This window comes from Zalophus californianus, chromosome 13 (assembly GCF_009762305.2).
Source record: "Zalophus californianus isolate mZalCal1 chromosome 13, mZalCal1.pri.v2, whole genome shotgun sequence".
Lineage (NCBI taxonomy): Eukaryota > Metazoa > Chordata > Mammalia > Carnivora > Otariidae > Zalophus > Zalophus californianus.
In genome coordinates, this window is record NC_045607.1 from 24,005,010 (window position 1) to 24,025,500 (window position 20,491).

At 43.7% G+C, this 20,491-nt stretch overlaps 1 protein-coding gene across 6 annotated transcripts in view; it reads left to right on the plus strand.

Annotated features, from left to right (window-relative positions):
* The first annotated feature begins 8,394 nt into the window (after window positions 1-8,394).
* Window positions 8,395-20,491, plus strand: part of TMEM245 (transmembrane protein 245) — a 101,076-nt gene continuing 88,979 nt past the window's right edge. For all 6 annotated transcript variants that reach the window (XM_027615242.2, XM_027615247.2, XM_027615245.2 and 3 more), the window contains exon 1: window positions 8,395-8,992. In XM_027615242.2, coding sequence (XP_027471043.1) covers window positions 8,405-8,992 — 588 coding nt within the window. In that variant the 5' untranslated portion in view covers window positions 8,395-8,404. The remainder of the gene's footprint in view (window positions 8,993-20,491) is intronic.

Consider the following 20,491-nt stretch of genomic DNA (forward strand, 5'->3'; position numbering starts at 1 on the left):
TGTCCCTGAATTTATAGACCTTGGAGAAGATGACAGCCTATGTTGTCTGACAAAGAGGAAAGTCACGTTGCAGTAGTCAGATAAAAGTCCTTGTAGAGAAACAGTTTGCAAAATGAAATTGTATTTATAGCTTCAGCTTAATACCTTTATCAAATAGTACATGAAGGCGTATAATCCCATTTAAAATATACAGTATTAATTAGTAGCATAATTTTGGTTATGAGCCTTACTAGGAGCTAAATCATATTATATGTTGAGAATAGTTAGAGTTTAGGGTGCCTGGGTGGCTCAGATGGTTAAGCGTCTGCCTTCGGCTCAGGTCATGGTCCCAGGGTCCTGGGATCGAGTCCCACATCGGGCTCCCTGCTCCTTGGGAGCCTGCTTCTCCCTCTGCCTCTGCCTCCCTCTCTCTCTCTCTCTCTCTGTCTGTCTCTCATGAATAAATAAATAAAATCTTAAAAAAAAAAGAATAGTTAGAGTTTAGTAGTAGAGCCTCATGAATCATGAAGGAAGCATGGGATTTGCAGAATAGAGCTTCTGAGCTGTCAGTACTACAGGGGCTAGGTTGAGAAGCTCAAGGAATGTCAGGTTGGGAAAGAATCAGGCATTACCACATTCTACATTGCAGGCTCTAATCCTCACCCTGCCCCAAGAAAACAAATATTTTGGTCTTCTAAGTGTTCCCTCTGGCATTTATTTTGCAGGATTCTCAGTGGATAGCTCAGCTATCAGACCTGAACCTGGCTGATGGTTGAGTTGGAATTTTCTTAGGGCTCGGTCCCAGGCGCAAGGGACTCTTCATTCATTCAACATTTACTGAGGATTCTTATGTGCCAATTCCTGTGCTAGACACTACACAAAGAGGACTGAAGGAAGAACAGCTTTTGATTTCTGCCCCGAAGAGGCTCACAGCCTGCTGGGGAGGCAGACACATAAACACCATGATAAGACCTTTTGGTGACTGCAGTGGTAAGGAAATACTCAGGTGTGGTGCGCGCCTGGAGGACGGACCCTCACCCGGCCTAAGGCAACCAGGACAGCAGGCAGTGGTCCTGAAGCTGAATCTTAAGGAAGGGGTAGGAGTAAAACAGGCACAAGGCATGGAGAAGCATCTCCAAGAAAGAGGAGAGCAACCCCAGAAGAAAAACCAGCAGGATGTGTCTGGGACCACTGCCGTTTGACAAGGTTTATATGAGTTTCCCATTGCAGCTATAACAAATTACCACAAATTTCATGGCTTAAAACGACAGAACTGTGTTCTCTTTCAATTCTGCTGGCCAGAAGTCGGAAGTGAATCTTAGGGCGCTAAAATCAAGATGTTGGCAGGGCTGATTTCTCCTGGGAACTCCAGCTTCTGGTACCTCTGGGCATTCCTTGGCCTCCGGCCTCACCACTCCAATTTCTCTGCATCCTTGGTCAGATTGCTGCTCCTCTTCTGTAGCCTAATCTCTCCCTCCCTCTGATAAAGATATTTAGGATTGCATTTAGGCCCCACCCTTATAAACCCAGGATAATCTCCTATCTCAAAATCTTTAAGTGCCAAGTGCCTTTAACTACCTAAGCTAACACACTGGATAGGTTGTAGGAATTAGGACATGGCCATTCTCCTTTCCACCACAGTGCTGGAGGATAAAGGACAAAGCAGGTGTGGGGAGAAGTGAGGGTGTGTGTGGCCGCATCACACAGGATCTTGGAAGTCAGAGTAAAGAGCTTGGACTCTTCCATGGGGTAAAGAGGTTTTGAAGGGATCACATTGTATTTGGAAAGGTCACACTGCCTGCAGTGTAGAGAATTGAGTGGAGCAGGAGGGCAGAGATGGCAGCAGAGACCACCCAGAGGCTTCGGTGACATCACTGTGTGGTGCCAAGAGCATACAAACAGGTGGACACTTAGGATTCAAGCCCAGCAAGACTTGATTCTCAGACACAAATAGTTTATTTATAAATAAAGAAGGATTAGTCTGGCCAACTTGAAACGCATCCAGCATCTTCTGGTTTTCAGTCTTACTCTGATTTACCCAGAAGGGTGGGTGTTTATACATTGGGTGGTCTCAGCCTTAGTTTGAGTCTATTCTTGGGAGTAGAGCCAAGGAAGGGGTCGGCTAAGGATTCCAAATTCTGATCTGTAATTCTCAAACTCAGCCATTCCAGATAAAACGTAAATCTCTATCAACTAAGGACACGTAAGGCCACCTACTTTCTGGACAGGCACTCTGGCTTTCAGCACAGAATTGTTCATCACAAAATTCACCCATTTTCCTGACCAACCTTCCTCCCACCCTAGAAGAGGAAGGGGGAGCTCTCTTGGTTACAGACTTTTTTTTTTTTTAAAGATTTTATTTATTTGAGAGAGAGAGAGAGCATGAGCAGACTCCCTGCAGACCAGGGAGTCTGGCGAGGGACTTGATCCCAGGACCCCGAGATCACAACCTGAGTGGAAGGCAGACTGAGTCTTCTGAACCTACTGAGCCACCCAGGTGCCCCAGACTTTTTTTTTTTTTTAAAGATTTTATTTATTTGAGAGAGAGAGCAGAAGCAGGGGGTGGGGGAGGAGCGGAGGGAGAGGGAGAAACAGACTCCCCGCTGAGGAGGGAGCCTGATGGGGGGCTCAATTCCAGGACCTTGAGATCATGACCTGAGCTGAATGCAGATGCTTAACCGAGTTGAGCCACCCAGGTGCCCCATTGGTTGTAGACTTTGAAAAACGTGTGTGTGTGTGTGTGTGTGTGTGTGTTTCCCCATTGGTTGTAGACTTTGAAAAACGTGTGTGTGTGTGTGTGTGTGTGTGTGTGTGTGTGTGTGTTTTCCCAAAAGGACCACACAAGCTGCTTCTTATTCACCTGGCTCTCTCCTGGGTACATAGGTCTCAGTTGAGTTGATTGAATCAATTTGATAATTCTTTTCACTAATCTTTTCATTAACTAGTAAAATTTTCTTTGTTGACATGGCATGGAAAGTTAGCTGAAGCTGGATGTCACAGACCAGAAGGACAGGAACCTGGAGGCAGGAAAGGCTACAGTCTACTCAGTGAACTGGCAGGACCCACACTGTAAGTGATGTCCTGTGTCCCAACATGGGAAGAGGAGAGGGAAGGGGAGTAGTCAGGGAGTCAGGCAAGGCCTGATGGTAAGCAAACTTGTTTGCAATATTTGTCCTTCAGCCACTGAGATTTTTTTTTTTAAATCTCTTACTAATTTCTCATATACACACTAATTAACTTCCTAAACTCTTCTTCTAGACCAGTTATCTACCTTTTTAGTCTGCCAGTTTTTTTTTTAAAGATTTTATTTATTTATTTCACAGAGAGAGAGAGAGACAGCAAGAGAGGGAACACAAGCAGGGGGAGTGGGAGAGGGAGAAGCAGGCTTCCTGCCGAGCAGGGAGCCCGATGCGGGGCTCGATCCCAGGACCCTGGGATCATGACCTGAGCTGAAGGCAAATGCTTAATGACTGAGCCACCCAGGCGCCCCCAGTTATCTACATTTTTAGTCTGCCAGTTTTTTTTTTTTTTAAGATTTTATTTATTTATTTGACAGAGAGACAGCGAGAGAGGGAACACAAGCAGGGGGAGTGGGAGAGGGAGAAGAAGGCTCCCTGCCCAGCAAGGAGCCCAATGCGGGGCTCGATCCCAAGACCCTGGGACCATGACCTGATCCGAAGGCAGATGCTTAACAACTGAGCCACCTGGAGCCCCTAGTCTGCCAGTTTTATCTAGTATCAGACACTCCATGATTAGTTACAGTAGGAAAGGCAAATAAATTTCATCTTGTGTGCCTACTTTGTTGATAGTGGTTCCCTAGAATATTCTGCTGAGGATTTTGAGGCTATATACCTAGGCATAGGGAGAAAGAGATCAGTGGTTGATTAGCAATGTCTGCCTTGGACTTAGCAAAGAAAAGTGGTAACTTGTATTTGTAATTACATGTCTGATTACTTTTTCACATGATCTCTCCTCCTTCACTGTACATATGTATCACTTTATTTATTTATTTATTTTTAAAGATTTTATTTATTTGACAGACACAGCGAGAGAGGGAACACAAGCAGGGGGAGTGGGAGAGGGAGAAGCGGGCTTCCCGCGGAGCAGGGAGCCCGATGCGGGGCTCCATCCCAGGACCCTGGGATCATGACCTGAGCCGAAGGCAGACGCTCAACGACTGAGCCACCCAGGCGCCCCCATATGTATCACTTTATACTTGACATACACACTCCATGGTTTTTTGTTTTGTTTTATTTATTTTATTTTAATTCCAGTATAGTTAACATAGTGTTAAATTAGTTTCAGGTGTACGATATAGTGATTCAACAATTCTGTACATTACTCAGTGCTCATCAAGATGAGTTTCCTCTTAATCTCCTTTACCTCTTTCCCCTATCCCCCCCACTGGGTAACCGTCTGTTCTCTATAGTTAAAAGAGTCTGTTTTTTTGGTTTGTCTCTTTTCTTTCCTTTGTTTGTTCATATACACTCTATTGTAAGCACTGGATTTTGTACAAAGCAGGTGCTTAGCACAACTCAGTAACTGTAGAGACACTTGGGAGAACTCTAAGATACAATGCCTGGGAGAATCCTCCCTTTATTTGCTTTATCTCTGGGGCTTTTATCTTTGTTTTTGTTTTGTTTTGTTTTTTCCTGGGGCTTTTATCTTGATACCCTGAGGAAGTGGGGGGGGGGGGTCTGTGGACGTTAACTGTTGTTTAAGGACTGCCTCTTTGGCTTCAAGACAGCCATTAGTCACCCTGAGAGCCCCTATCAGGTTCTCACCATATACCAGGCACTATACTGCTGCTTGAGACACACTCTTATTTCGAAAATCCTCAGAGCAACCAATGATGTAGGTATTAGCATTTTATCTGCCAGAAAGCTTTCTGTTGCAAGAAATGTAAAACCCAACTAAAACTGGCTTACATGATTAGGGAATTCATGGGTTCAGGCAACAGGAAGGCCGAGGGCAGTGTGGTGCCGGGGTCAGCTTGATCCACTCCTGAGTCCATTTTACCTCCACTGTATCCTGGCTGTCCATGGAGGCCATTCTTGTCCGAGGTGGTTGGAGTGAGTTGTTATGTGAGGTGAGCAAAGAAAGCCCAAGTAACCTTGCATTTTGGAGGAAAAGCCTAAAGGCACATGTCCTGTGAACTAGAGGATTGAATGGACTGTGTGTACTCTTCTCAAATGTAGTCTGTGGGTTCTACATCTCAGTATTTTAATTTGTCTCTGCTCTCAATCTCAAGAATGCCTGGCAGAAGCATTCTCAGTGTTTCAGTAACATTTTGAGCAGGAAGCACAAACAGGCTTTTTGAAAGGCTACCACTCACTCATTCACTTGCTCAGCAAACACTTACTGAGCTTCTACTCTGTACTATGAATGTCATATACTGTGTCTGGTGTTGGGGAAACAGCTGAAGCAAACCCATGTAAACCACTGACCTTGACCACAGTGTGGTAAGTACAATCATAGCATGGTGAGCAAAATTCTGTAGAAACCCAACCTTAAATTAGGCCATATAAATGTTAGTCTAGTTCGTTTCTAGTGCATCTGCCATCATTTCTGTTAGAATTCCATTCTTGACTGGAAATTCTATCGGAGACTTGTCAGTTCGATTGCTTTGGCCATTAGAACAGTTTTGAAATGTTCAGCAATTTTGCCTTTTGCTGAGGCTTGGAAGCAGAACACCATGACAGGGAATTTTTGGTTTGCCGAGCTGGGGCCCTAACACAGTTTAGGCAACCTTACTGCTGTGCCAGCCCTCCCAAATCCCACCCCCCCCCCTCGCCAACGTCCAATGCATACCTAAGTCACTTTCTGTTTGTAAAGCCTTTTGTTACATAAAATGGAGCTGTTGGGGGTTTTTGGTTTTTTGTTTTGTTTTTCTTTACTTTGTAACCACAGGAAGAGAGCTGAGTCTTTGGTTGGAGGAAGACCTGGGATACTTGGTCTTGATAGCTTTTGAGCCCCTGTGGCTAGAGGACAGAAGGCCAGACGTGGAAGGAACTCTCATGAGAAGAGTCACAATACATTGAGCACAAGTGGCTTGGTGTAGGGCTTGGGTCACAAAGGAGCACAGGGTAGGGAAGTCAGGGAGGAGGACTTCTTCCGCTTCTCTGAGTGGAACCCAGCTTTTTGGCACTCTGAGGATTAGAAGTTTGGGAGTATCCAGGATCTGGGAATAGTGACATAGGCACTGCCAATCCTATGACAGGTACAGGTAAGCTGTGTGGGCAGCAGGGTGGACACAGGGTGTTTGGTGGTTGACTCATGTCTCTGGATATATATGAGGCACCCTCTTTGGGATTCCCTACTCATTACTGAGGACTTTTTGGGAGGGAGGCTGAGGCCTTGCTCTGATATAAATAGAAGCCTGGGGCCAGTGTAAAATGGGAACTGAAAACAAATGTGACCATGATTGTAATATAATCTCAGCAGCCCTGGACAAAGTAAAGAAGCAAAGCAAAATGTAAGACAACTGAAGCAATATATTTACAGAGTCAAAGTCCAAAGACCACTTGAGAAACAAGAGCTGTGACCTGAAAGACCTAAAAAAAATGAGATGGAAAAGAATTACTATTTTACTTTAAATAATGTAAATTATTACATTTACTGACTCCCCTTGTCTCCGTCTTAGTAAGCAACAGTTCCTTCCTTCCTTCCTTCCTTCCTTCCATTTATTTATTCATGAGAGTCAGAGAGAGAGAGAGAGAGAGGCAGAGGGAGAAGCAGGCTCCCCCCCTAGCAGGAAGCCTGATGCGGGACTCGATCCCAGGACCCTGGGATCATGACCTGAGCCGAAGGCAGACACTTAACCATCTGAGCCACCCAGGCGCCCCGTAAGCAACAGTTTCTTCATCTGAAAACTGTGGATAATGATACTTGTCCTGTCTAATTTAAAGAGAAACAAAAATTGTGTTTAAATTAATATGAAAACTTACTGAAAACAGAAAAGGTATGACCTGCAGGGTTTCACATATTGAGTACTCAGTAAAGCCTGCCTGCTTGCTTTTCTCTCTCTTTCTTTTTAAATATTTATGTGTTAGAGAGAGAGAAAGAGAGAGAGAGCGCGCATGCACTGATTGAGTAGGGGGAGGGGTAGATGGAGAGGGAGAGGATCTCATGTGGACTTCATGTTGTGCTCTTTCTTTTCCTTTGCTTTCCCTTCTTTCTTTCCTCTTCTTTTTTTGTTTTTAAAGATTTTATTTATTTATTTGACAGAGAGAGACACAGCGAGAGAGGGAACACAAGCAGGGGGAGCGGGAGAGGGAGAAGCAGGCTTCCCGCTGAGCAGGGAGCCCAATCCCAGAACCCTGGGATCGTGACCTGAGCTGAAGGCAGACGCTTAACGACTGAGCCACCCAGGCGCCCCTCTTTCATCTTTTAATAAAAATGTTGGTTAAGGTGTGAGTAGTAGGGATGGATCCCAGGACCTTTCCAACATAACAGAAGCACTTGCACTGCTCTAGTGATTTGTCTTTTTCTCCCCTGAGACAAGAGCTTCAATTATTATTATTTCCAAGTGACAGAGGGGAAATCAGGGTTGGGGGCTTAAATAACCTGACCCCTGGTCTCAAAAAGAAACAGTAGCAGTTTGAGACTCCGATCTAGAGCTCTTTTAGGAGTTTAGATAGCTCGCACATGACACCTACCCCAATGTCAACAGTAGCTGTACTTTACAGTCCACCGAGGAGCTTTAAAAAATATGCCACAGATCACTAGTCAGACCAATTAATGTTAACAGGTAAGACAACAGACTTAGGAGCCAGATTCCGAGCTTGAATTATGCCTTTGCTACTCAGTAGCTGTGTGACCTTGGCAAGGTACTTAACTTCTCTGTGCCTTAGTTTTCTTTTTTGTAAAGTGGGGATAACAACACCATGTTCTCTGTAGGGTTGTTCTAAGGATTAAATGAATGAAGCACTTGGAACAGGGCCTGCGGTATGGTGATCGCTATTTAAAGTCCTGCACCAGAGCAAACACTTTGCTTATTAAATAAATGAAGAGAATTGAATGTGGGGATCCGTCTTTCGTTAAGTACTACCCCCCCCCCCCCGGGATTCTAATGTACCACCTAGAATTTCCAATCTGCGAATGTAGCGCCTCTTTTGGAATTCCGCCTCCTGAAAAGTTGACTTTAACCAATGGGTGAAGGGACCTTCCCCCCCATTCCCGGAAGATGTTGAGCCCAGAAACGGGTTACCTGGATCTGCAGGGACCAATGGGCGAAGGAACCCGGGGGCGAAGGAACTCTTTCCATACTTTCTGGGAGTTGTAGTTCCCCAAGGGTCTCATAGGCGCTCGGTGCCCAGCTAGAAACTACAACGACCATAATGCCGCGCGCCGCGCGCCTTGCCTCTCTCCGTGCCTCCCACTCGGCTTCCCAGTACCGCCTCTTGGCGGCGGCGGCAGAGGCACTATGGCCGACGGCGGCGGCCCTCCCGAGGCGCCCAGTCCACGGGGCTCCCCGGGCCGGGTGCCGCCGGCCCCGCGCCCGGTCGGCCCGGGAGGCGGCGGCGGCTGCTGCGGGGAGACCCCAAGGACGCCGGCGCTGGCGCTGCGCTTCGACAAGCCTATTAAGCAGGCCTTCTACAACACGGGGGCCGTGCTGTTCGTGTGCCTGTGTTGCGGCGCCGCCGTGCTCGTCTACTTCATCCTGGAGGCCTTCCTGCGGCCGCTGCTGTGGGCCGTGCTGTGCGGCACCTTCTTGCACCCCTTCAAGAGCTCGCTGACGCGCCTAGGCCGCCACTGGCTGCAGCGCCTGCACCGCGCGCACACGCCCATCGTGCTGGCCGCGCTGCTGCTGCCGCTCTGCTTCGCCGACTACGGCGTGGAGGCCCTGGGCGAGCAGGCGCTGCGCCGCCGCCGCCTGCTGCTGTTGCTCGGCGCCGGGGGCCCGCTCCTCTACGGCCTCTACAGCCTTGGCAGCTACCTGGGCGTGCAGGTGCTGCTGGCGCACGCCGGCGCGCTCATCTGCCGCGGGCTGGACTACTTCAGCAGCCTGTGGGTGAGTGAGCGGCGGCCCGGCCTCCGTCCGCGGGCACGCGCACGCGGCACCCCTCACCACACACCCCTGGTTCCCGGGGATGCCATCCCGCAGCTCCCCCTCACCAGTGCGGGGACCATCAAAAGTCTCCGCCCTCCTTCCCGGGCACCTAAGGACCTTGGCCCACTTCCTTTCAAAGAGAGAGCGGGTGTGGCTCGAAAACAGCCTCCTTGTCCCCCCGGCCCCATCTGAATAGACCCTCTTTGGGGGACGTGTCCCCAGGTTGAGAATCGCAGTTCCGCTCTGCCGCTTGAGTTGAGCATCTGCAGGTGGACTTGAATTTACCCCTGGTCAGAGGAGGGGGAGGGTGGTGGTGGCTCCGGCCATCTGGATGGCCGCAGGAAGGGACCTTACAGCTCCTAGTCCAGCTTGTCATTCTGCAGATGAGAGAGGTGACTTTTTTTTTTTTTTTTAAACCAGGCCACGGCTAGTTAGGGACAAAGAAGGGACTGGTTGACTCAAGTTTCTCAAGTCCTAATCAAAGCGTTCTTCAAAGGCCGGGGCCACTTCTGAGTTCAGATGATTTCAGTACTCTTAGTGAGAAGGACCTGGGCCTGCTCCACCACACAGTCTACTTCTTGGGAACCACCTGTGGAGGGAAAGCTGTACCACAGTACCTCGCCTCCCGCCTGGATTACTCAAGCAGACTGGGTGAAGGAGAGGTAGATTTGTGATTCTTGGATCACCCTGAGTTTATTCTTAGAAAATTAGGGAGCTTTCGAATTGGAAGGGATTTCAAAGATAATCTAGTAGCACATTTCCTAGCTCAGACTAGACTGCAGACCAATTAGTACCCAACTATTTAAGTGAGGACTATTAAAAACAGGTGGATATCTAATGCATAAGAAGACTAATTTGTCAATAAACAGTACCATTTAAAATTTTATTCACTTTTGTCAGTGTTCAGTGCACCTTGACGTCAAGTTGCAAAATAATTCCCCTTATGTGTCAAGCAGGCTTTTGACTTGGCCAAGGTTATTTGTAGAAGTGATGATCGGGGACGCCCGGGTGGCTCAGTCGGTTGAGCGGCTGCCTTCGGCCCGGGTCATGATCCCAGGGTCCTGGGATTGGATCGAGTCCCACATCGGGCTCCTTGCTCAGCTGGGAGCCTGCTTCTCCCTCTCTCTCCCTCTGCTTGTGCTCTGTCAAATAAATAAAATCTTTAAAAAAAAAAAGTGATGATGGACCCCAGAACTCCTGTATTCTCTCGCTCTATCACTGCCATCTCTCAGTTTCCATTAAAAGGTGATTGAACATGTTGATGGATACTAGGCTTTGTGTAGGGGTTTAAAAGGAATAAGATGCAGGCTTTGTCTTCAAGGTGCATATAACTGTATGTGAACATATTCTCATGGAGAAGACACACACACACACGTCATGGGCCAGCAAGGTATTGAGTGCCTCATCCATAATTTTGGGATGCTGCCTATGTGATCGGACAGACGAGCTTTGGCCTCCAAGTGGCCTGAGCTATTTCAGTTGTGGTAGGAAGGAGGGATGTGGAATGACATTTGAACTCTGAGGGCTTGCTGGATTGTCAGGTGGGAGAGACCCCAGAGTTAATGTACTTTTTACTGCCAGATGCCTGCCACTTTTCAGGAGAGGCTTCTTAGGCACAGAAAATGTGATAGTCCCAAAGTGAAACAATGTGAAGAGAGCCACGCTTCACTTTTTTGGAGTATGCCACAGCTCCTTTACCCTGTTATTTATACCTTCAGTGCTATTTCTCCTTTATCTTGTTGCACAGTTCACTTGATTGAATGGCTCATATAAGGCAGGATACTGTATGCTGTTAAGAATTATAAATACTATGACTTGATTCTGAGAAATTCAGTCTTGGGCGCCTGGGTGGCTCAGTCGTTAAGCGTCTGCCTTTGGCTCAGGTCATGATCCCGGGGTCCTGGGATCGAGTCCCACATCGGGCTCCCTGCTCGGCGGGAAGCCTGCTTCTCCCTCTCCTGCTCCTCCTGCTTGTGTTCCTGCTCTCTCTGTCTCTCTCTCTGTCAAATAAATAAAATCTTAAAAAAAAAAAAATTCAGTCTTGTCAGAGGCAGGCACATGTATGGTTTCTGCTGACATTTTGACTGTTGATACTGCAATTTAGTATAAATTATTGTAGGCAAGGCCAAATAGGGTATCCACCAAACTGGGAAATTGGAAAATAAAAGATCGAACATGTGAATAGCGTAATTTCATACTGTAGTGAGAAGTTGAATACATGGGTAAATTGGCAGGGTTAGTGGAAAGTGGGGCATTTCTGCTAGTTACCCTCAGTGAAAAGAGATGAGGAATTTGAGTACCAGTGAAGAAGTGCCTGGAACTGAATGTATGTAGTTTTGTATGTGTTTTTACAGAGGAGAAACCCTCATTTTTGTATTTTACTTAAATACCCTAATCTGAGTTGTGGATGAGTGGAAGAGAAGTAAGGGCCAATATTGATTTTGTGGCGGGGAGCGGGGGTTAGGGTGGTCAAGTTAATTAATGATTTTTAAAAGCCTTGAAACAGCTGTTTGGCTATAGTGACGGGCACGGGAGAAGAGGAGTGCGGGGTGGGAAACAAAGCCATTATAACAGAAACCGTATGAGTTAGGAGTGAGTAGGAGTGGTAGAGGGGGTTAAATTGAACGAGTAGGTCCCTAGGTTGATCAGAGTTTGAGAGAAATGAGGCTTGCAGTTGTGGTTTCTTGTAGCAGCACTTAGGGGTGGGTGGTTGGATGCAGGGAGAGGTGTCCTTGGGAAACAGACAGGGAGTCCTCAGCTCTCAGCCAAAAGGGCTGATTAAGGCTTGACATGAAGTGAAGGAATGTCGGGTGGCTGGGCAAGGGCCCCACTCTGTAACTTTTCTATCTCATAACTTCACTGTTGCTGTGGTTCTGTGAGCCCAAGCAGAGCTGCCTGGTATTGAAAAAGAGTCCGTTTTCTAGACAACTTGTAAATTTGAGCTTGCCGCTAAAGAGGGATGTAGATGGGAAAGGCAGGGAGAAAAGTCACATAGCTGACAATTCATATGTTTAAGATCCAACTTTTAAGCATCTATCACGTGCCAGGCGCTGGATTAGGTGCTTTCATGGGTGTTGTCTTATTCTCACGATTATCCTGTGAAGGAGGGAGGATCTCTAAATCAAAGATTGATTTAGAGATTGATCTGTTTATACTGTCAGGACAGGTATTCAGCGGACCTATCAGCAGTTGAAGTCCTTTTGTCAAAATTCTGAGTAACCTTTGATAAGGATTTATAAAAGTTTTCCCCCCACTATATTGTGTTTAAATGTTTTAATTTAACTTTTTAAAATAAAAATTGATTTTAATTATTTGGGAAAAAACATAAAAGAGTATCAGGACTGGACTAACCATACATGTTTCCCCAAAGACCCTTGGATTCTAGTCATCTAGAAACCTTGGTCATCTCTTTTCTTCTTCTTTTTTTTTTTTTTTAAGATTTTATTTATTTGACAGAGAGAGACACAGCGAGAGAGGGAACACAAGCAGGGGGAGTGGGAGAGGGAGAAGCAGGCTTCCCACTGAGCAGGGAGCTTGATATGGGGCTCAGTCCCAGGACCCTGGGATCGTGACCTGAGCCGAACGCAGACGCTTAACGACTGAGCCATCTAGGCACCCCATCTCTTTTCTTCTTTTATCTTTGTATCTATTCAGCTATTTCCAAGTAGCTTGGAAATAGTTTTCCTTTGTAGTGGCTTCAGTACCTGTATTTTCCTTTTTTGCCCGTTTATCCTTCTAGTTCAGTTCCTCTTCACCTCACTTTTGTGTTTCTTCAGTCTCCTAACACTCTGTCCTGCTTACAAGTAAAGACCAGTAATTTATGGTATGAGTAATTCTTTTAAACAGTTAAAAATGTATTAAAATTTTGTATGGACTTAGTGATTTTTAAACACACACACAAAAAATCACCTGTTGCCCCATGCTGACATGTGATACAGTCCTTGGGGCCCTTGGCGTCTTCCCATGATGTGGAGTTGTCAAGATAAAACTGAAAAGCTAATGCCCACCCCTCCCCCACCCCTTTTCTTTGCTGAGAGTGTTTTGATCTTCCTTTCCCTTAGTTCAGACATGTTAGAAGATTTGGAAACCATTTACAGTTTTTGCAGTAGTGATAGATTTGATTTCTCCGTGGCCCCTGACCCCACTGTTTCCATTTTACTTTATAAAGAAGTATGAAGTAGGAAGAATAGTGGTTGAAAGGTGAGAAGACTGTAAATTCTATTTATTTATTTATTATTTTTTCGTAAGTAGTCTCTACCCTCAACATGGGGCTCAAACTGAGATCAAGAGTCGCTTGTTCTTCTGACTGAGCCGGCCAGGTGCCCCAAGACTGTAAATTCCAAACTGAGCTCTGTCAATAACTTGTTTTGTGATCTTGGATTGACCAGGGCTCTTCTCTGAGCTACTCATTTCCAGTTATGTGAAGTGCAGGGTTGGCTCGGATGATTTCTAAGGTTCCTCACGCAGTTCCGAAGTATTTGTCTGTGCTGCTCTAGAGGCTCTTAGGAAGTGCACATTAGTCAGCCCCACTCCATCCCACTTCTGAACCCTTTTTTAGGTGTGTTTCTGCTCGCCTGGCATCAGTAAAGAGAAACATTTCCAGTGCTTAGCTTCTTTCTCAAAGACTTTGATCATAAAAGATTCTTGACTCTAAGTTGCCACACCGCAAAAGAGAATAGTTTTCAAATTAGAATAAAGCTGTTTTAAAGGAGGATGAAGTACCTGAAGCGACCACTGATTGAGATTTATACATTTGTGCAATTGGGATTGTATGTTATCTGTGGTTTTCTTCTCTCTGTAAGACTTAGGAAGCTGTTTTGCAAAAACCTGCAACAGAAGCAAGCCAAGTTATTTTTCTGGCTAATGCCCACATGATAAATACAACAGTCTAAAAGGCAAAGTCTACTAATGCATTTAATATTTTATTTAATCAGAAAAGCATATGTGGTTAATTAGCCAGATGAAAGGAAATTGGATTGTTTATTAGTTTGCGTATAGTGCTAAATAAATGTTGCCAGTTTTTATGGGGCGTCTTATATGGTATCTGGCACACAGTGGTGCTTTAAAGTGAGTATTGAATGTGTATTTTGAGAAGGATACATTGTTTTAAAGAACATAAATTTGAGAAAGTATGACCTCTTATATATAAACTGGTTCGTTGATTTATGGCTGGAAGAAAATTCATACTTGAACAGGTTTGCTCAGAGGCTAAACATAGAAACAAATAAAAAAACTCTTAAGGACACACTAGTAGGGATCCATCCTAGAAATTATGTATGAAATCTGAAAGTACAAATCTTTACTTTTGGTACAAAAGTTATTTTAAAGAATATTTAGCAATTTCAGAAACTGAATCAAGTAAAACATGTTTTGTTATGTAAGAATCAGTTTAAGGGGCGCCTGGGTGGCTCTGTCGTTAAGCGGCTGCCTTCGGCTCAGGTCATGATCCCAGAGTCCTGGGATCGAGTCCCGCATTGGGCTCCCTGCTCCGCGGGAAGCCTGCTTCTCCCTCTCCCACTCCCCCTGCTTGTGTTCCTGCTCTCGCTGTCTCTCTGTCAAATAAATAAAATCTTAAAAAAAAAAAAAAATCAGTTTAAGCATCATAGAAGTCTATATGGTAAAGTGAATAATTTCTTTTTTCTGCCACCATTCCCACTGTGTAGATGTTGCTATTGTTAACTGATGAATAGCCTTCTAAATTTATTTGTATGCTTATGTGAATATATAAAGTATAGGGTTTTTGTTTTACAAAACAAAAATTGGTAACATAAATAAAAATTTTGCACCTTGCTCTTTATCATTGTATTGCAGACATCTTTCCTTGTTAGCACTTATAGATAAAATTCTTTCTTTTTAGTACTGTAGTATAAAAAACTTTTTTCCAGATGTTTTAGAAAGTGTTCCTATCAGATTATTGTAGCTCACAATTTGTATTAGGATAATCTGATAAATATTTTTTTAAACATTGGTAATTTGTATAATATGGCTTAATAAAAAAATTTCAAGTGCTTACAAATGGTCATACTTTTTGAGCTGATAATATCCTGTGAATCTTTTCTGAGGAGACACTTGAGAATATTGAAAAAAAAATCCATAGGCCAAAAGAGTTTTTTTTTAAGTTAAAAACATTTGCTATTTATAAAGATAATCTTAGAAAATTCAGCACTTGAAGAAAAACAGAAAGCGAATTACCCCCTGAAATCCAACCATCCAGAGATAATATTTTTTAAATATTTTGGCAAGTGTATTTTCGCCATTATAAATTTATATGTGTATGCATTTTTACTGTCATTGAATGTGGGTATTCATCACATCTCTGAAAGCCTGAATAATTATTCCAGTTTTTCGAGGTACCATTATTTATTTAAATAATTATTTAAAGAGTCCTGTTATTAATTTTTTAATATTTTATGCTGCCATGGTGAACATTTTCATATCTCTCTGCACAGTCTGTAGTGCTTCTGTAAACCAAGTTTAGAAGTGGAATTGGGCAGTATATTTAATAAGTGGTTATTTTTTATTTTTATTTATGTTTTTGAAAGATTGTGAGCGGCAGTGGGGGACGGGCAGAGGGAGAGAATCTTAAGCAGGCTCCATGCGCCCAGTGCCCAGCCCGATGATCCTGAGATCCTGAGATCACGACCTGAGCCAAAATCCAAGAGTCAGGCGCGGGGCCCCTGGGTGGCTCAGTCGTTAAGCATCTGCCTTTGGCTCAGGTCATGATCCCAGGGTCCTGGGATGGGGCTCCCTGCTCGGCGGGAAGCCTGCTTCTCCCTCTGACCCTCTCCCCTGCTTGTGTTCCCGCTCTGCTGTCTCTCTCTCTCTCTGTCAAATAAAAAAATAAAATCTTAAAAAAAAAAAAAAAAGGCGCATAACCAACTGAGCCACACAGGCGCCCTTAATAAGTGGTTATTTTAAACTGAAATGAGGTTATCCATGAGTTTTAGGTTTACTAGGTGAAAATATGTGCTTCTCTTTAGACCATGCTTTTCCCTTAAAAAATCTGAAATATGAAGTCTTTTCTCTCCCTGTAGGTGATAGTGATTCCTTATGAGTCCAGGTAAGAACGAGAAACTTACTGGAGATCAGTTTGAAAACATAGGCTTAAAGTCTGAAAGGATATGCCTTTTGTGATCCTCTAGGTCAGCTTCTCACTGAGAGCAGACTCTCCTGCTTTGTCATCCCTGACAGCTTTTGCTTAAATAAAACATTCCATTTTTAGACAGCTGTAGTTTGTTAGAAAAATTTATTCTCATATTGAGCTGAAATGTGCTGCTTCCTAATTCCCATATATTTTTCCTGCTCTCAGGACCACAGGCAATTAAGGCGAATGCCTCTTCCAGAAGACATTTTTCCAGCTATTTGAAGATAGTTATCAAATCTTGATATTTCCTTCTTTTTCTAAGCTAAGCAGTTTTTTCTCCCCCATCTGTATTTGTATCTCCTATGTTGTGATTTCTATTTCCTTTCCCAGTCTGAATTTTATTGCTGTGGTTCGATAGTGCAAACATCCCTGAAACAATCATTTCCCCTGATATGATCATTATTAATAGGCACTCACACCACTTATACTCCTGACTCCCACTGAACTGGAAATTAGCTTAGCTGTCCTCTTCCCGTTCAGTACTTGTGCAGTTGAGTTTTGAGCTTAAGAGCAGATTTCTGTATCTTTCTAGTAAATTTAGTCTTATTTTAATTAGCCATTTTCTAGGTTCAGAATATTATTTTGAATCCTTATAGTCATCTCAGTTTTTATTGCCTATTCCCAGTTTTGTGTGATCTGGGAGTTCAGTTAATAAGCCTTCTAGTCTCTTACCTGAATTACTGACTAAATGTTTCATGGGGTGGGGCTGATCACCCCTGTATGGCATACCCACCAAAGACCGCCATTTGCTGAGCATCATTTTCTGTTTCAACAATTTGTAGTTGCCAAAACAGACTGTTTTTATTTTTGCTTGTGAATACTGGAGCAGCTTTTCAGCTTTATTTTTTTAGCACCACCCTTCTTTCTTCTCACGGTTAAGAAAGCAGACTGTGGATCCAGATTCCTGGGTTCTAATCCTGGCTCTGTCATTTTTTAGCTGTGTGACCTTAAGTAGGTCACTGCCCCGAAGTCCCAGTTTCTTTCATCTGTAAAATGGGGAAGGTAATAATACTTATTTCCTGGGGTTATGAGGATTTAATGAGTTCCTATATTGAGAAGGATACACTGTTTTAAAGAACATAAATTTGAGAAAGTATGACCTCTTATATATAAACTGTGGTTCGTTGATTTATGGCTGGAAGAAAATTCATACTTGAACAGGTTTGCTCAGAGGCTAAACATAGAGACGACAAAAAAAATCTCTTAAGGACACACTAGTAGGAATCCATCCTACTAGAACAGAGTCTGGTCCATAGTAAGTGTTATGTAAGTGTACCATTATTTTTTTTTTTTTTAAGATTTTATTTATTTGAGAGAGAGAGAATGAGAGATAGCATGAGAGGGAAGAGGGTCAGAGGGAGAAGCAGACTCCCTGCTGAGCAGGGAGCCCGATGCGGGACTCGATCCCGGAACTCCAGGATCATGACCTGAGCCGAAGGCAGTCGCTTAACCAACTGAGCCACCCAGGCGCCCTAAGTGTACCATTATTATACTCATTTTGTTTTGAGCTCTACAGCCCTACCTCAGATTCTCTGAATTCCCAGGTTAAATTTGTGTGGTTCTGCAGGCTTGAACTGTTTTGAAGCAGCTGTGGTCTCACTTCCCATGTGCTCATATATCTGGGGCTTAAGACCTCTTGATATTTATGGAGTTGCTTGAAGAAGAGTATTTTTTTTTTAAGATTTTATTTATTTATTTGACAGAGAGACAGAGAGGGAACACAGTAGGGGGAGTGGGAGAGGGAGAAGCAGGCTTCCCGCTGAGCGTGGAGCCTGATACGGGCCTCGATCCCAGGACCCTGGGATCATGACCCGAGCCAGAGGCAGCCGCTTAACTGACTGAGCCACCCAGACGTCCCAGAAGAATATTTTTTTTTTTAAAGATTTTTTATTTATTTATTTGAGAGAGAGAGAGAATGAGAGAGAGCACGAGAGGGAAGAGGGTCAGAGGGAGAAGCAGACTCCCTGCTGAGCAGAGAGCCCGACGCGGGACCCGATCCCGGGACTCCAGGATCATGACCCGAGCCGAAGGCAGTTGCCCAACCAACTGAGCCACCCAGGCGCCCCCAGAAGAATATTTTAATATCCTTTCTATGATAAAAAGAATTAGTGCTTCTTAAAAGCTCTTTGGAAAATACAGAAAAAGTAAAAGGAGAACCAAAATCTCACCACCCAAATATAACTGCTAACTTCTTAGTACATTTCCTTTTCCTCTCGCCACACAGTAGATATAGTCATGTCATATGTATGAGATTTTTGTATTTTGCTTTTTAAGAATATCATAGGAGTGTTTCTGACTATAGTTTTTGTTTAAAAAACCCTATTTTAGTGGCTGCATACATTTTATTGAGTGAATCCTCTGTACTCCCGAATTGTTGAACTTATTAGGTTATCCACTTTTCATTATTCTAAATTATACTCTGATGAGCTTCTTTATATTATAAAGCCTTTTTCAGAATTTACTATTATTTAGTAAAGTTCCAAAGCTGAAGTCTCCGGTCAAAAGCTGTGAACATTTCAGCCTAAAAGACTATTTTATTGATTGATATGACCCAGATAAACTAGAAGATAGTTTTTTTTACCTCTTTTGTAGTAATCAGTTCAGTTCTTTTTCTTCATTTTCTGCATTGTAACAGGTGTTGTTTTGTTTTGATTTGCCTATTTCCCCCCAAGATTCAGGTTATTTTATTTTATTTCAATTAATTTATTTTTTAAAGATTATTTATTTATTTGACAGAGAGACACAGCGAGAGAGGGAACACAAGCAGGAGGAGTGGGAGAGGGAGAAGCAGGCTTCCTGTGGAGCAGGGAGCCTGATGCAGGACTCGATCCCAGGACCCCCAGGATCATGACCTGAGCCGAAGGCAGACGCTTAACAACTGAGCCACCCAGGCGCCCCTATTTTACTTTTTTTTTTTTTAAGATTTATTCATTTATTTTGAGAAAGACAGTGCGCATGAGCGGGAGGGCAAGAAAATCTCAAGTAGATTGCATTCTGATATGGGGCTGGATCTTAGGACCCTGAGATTATGACCTGAGCAGAAACCAAGAGTTAGATGTTTAGCTAACTGGATCACCCAGGCACCCCCAGGTTATTTTAATAGGTTCTTGGTGCTCACATTGTTCTAGGTTATGTATTCCTTCCATCTTTTGTAAATGTCTTTAGAGAGTTTCTGTATAGGCTGTGCAGGTGTTTTATTAGTGCTAGAGTCTTTGGTTTTCGTGGAGGGAAAACTGAGGAGGGGACCCTGGTGGTTCCTCTGTCCTCAGCTCTTGCTGTTTCTTCTCTGGTAATATTTTTTTTTAGCTACGCTTTTTGAGCTGTGCACATAACTCGACTAGGGTTAACCATCTGTTACCTAGATTGTTTTAGGGGTCACACTTCACCTGGCTGCCTTCTTGCTAGCTTTAAAAAAAAAATTCTTTTCACAGTTAACAAACATAGTTCATAGGCTGTGATGGAATCTTTTAACCTGATTCTTTTGGGAAAGCTTGCTTTCTTTTTCTTTCTTTCCTTCCTTCCTTCCTGCCTTTTTTTTTTTTTTAAGATTTATTTACTTATTTGAGGGAGAAAGAGAGTGAGCATGAATGGGAGGGGCAATAGGAGAGGGAGAATCAAGCTGACTGCATGCTGAGCAGGGAGTCCTATGCAGAGCTCCATCCCAGGACCCTGAGATCATGACCTGAGCTGAAACCATGAGTCCTGAACTGACTGCACCAAAACCAAGAGTGCACAACTGACTGCACCACTCAGGCGCCCTGGGAAAGCTTTCTTTTTTTGTTGTTTTTCTCTTTAAAATATTAATCTATAGAGAAAACTTGAAGAATTCCACATATTAAGCTCTCAATTTAAGTCCATAGCTTAAAAATGAATATTCTATCTTAAGCATCTTTATGTATACAATAACTTTTGGACTTCAATATATCTCAAAACTATATGGTCGTTTTTTTGTTAAGGTTATTTTTTTCTCTTTTTTAAGATTTTTATTTTTAAGTAATCCGTACACCCAGTGTGGGGCTCGAACTTACAACCTGTTAAAAACCTGAGATCAGGAGTCACACGCTCCACTGACTGAGCCAACCAGGCGCTGCAAGACTATTTAAATAATATCGCTGCATGTGCTGGATTTCAAATGCTTGTTTATTTCAAAACTTGATTTATCTACACAGAAGAGGAAAACCTATACACATGCCATTTAGCACCACCACCCTCATCTTATCCGTGTTGTATCCATAGCTCTCATGCTATATAGATGTGTGCAGATTTTGTATAATTATATGTTTATTTTCATGTGTATATATTTACAACTGTGTCTC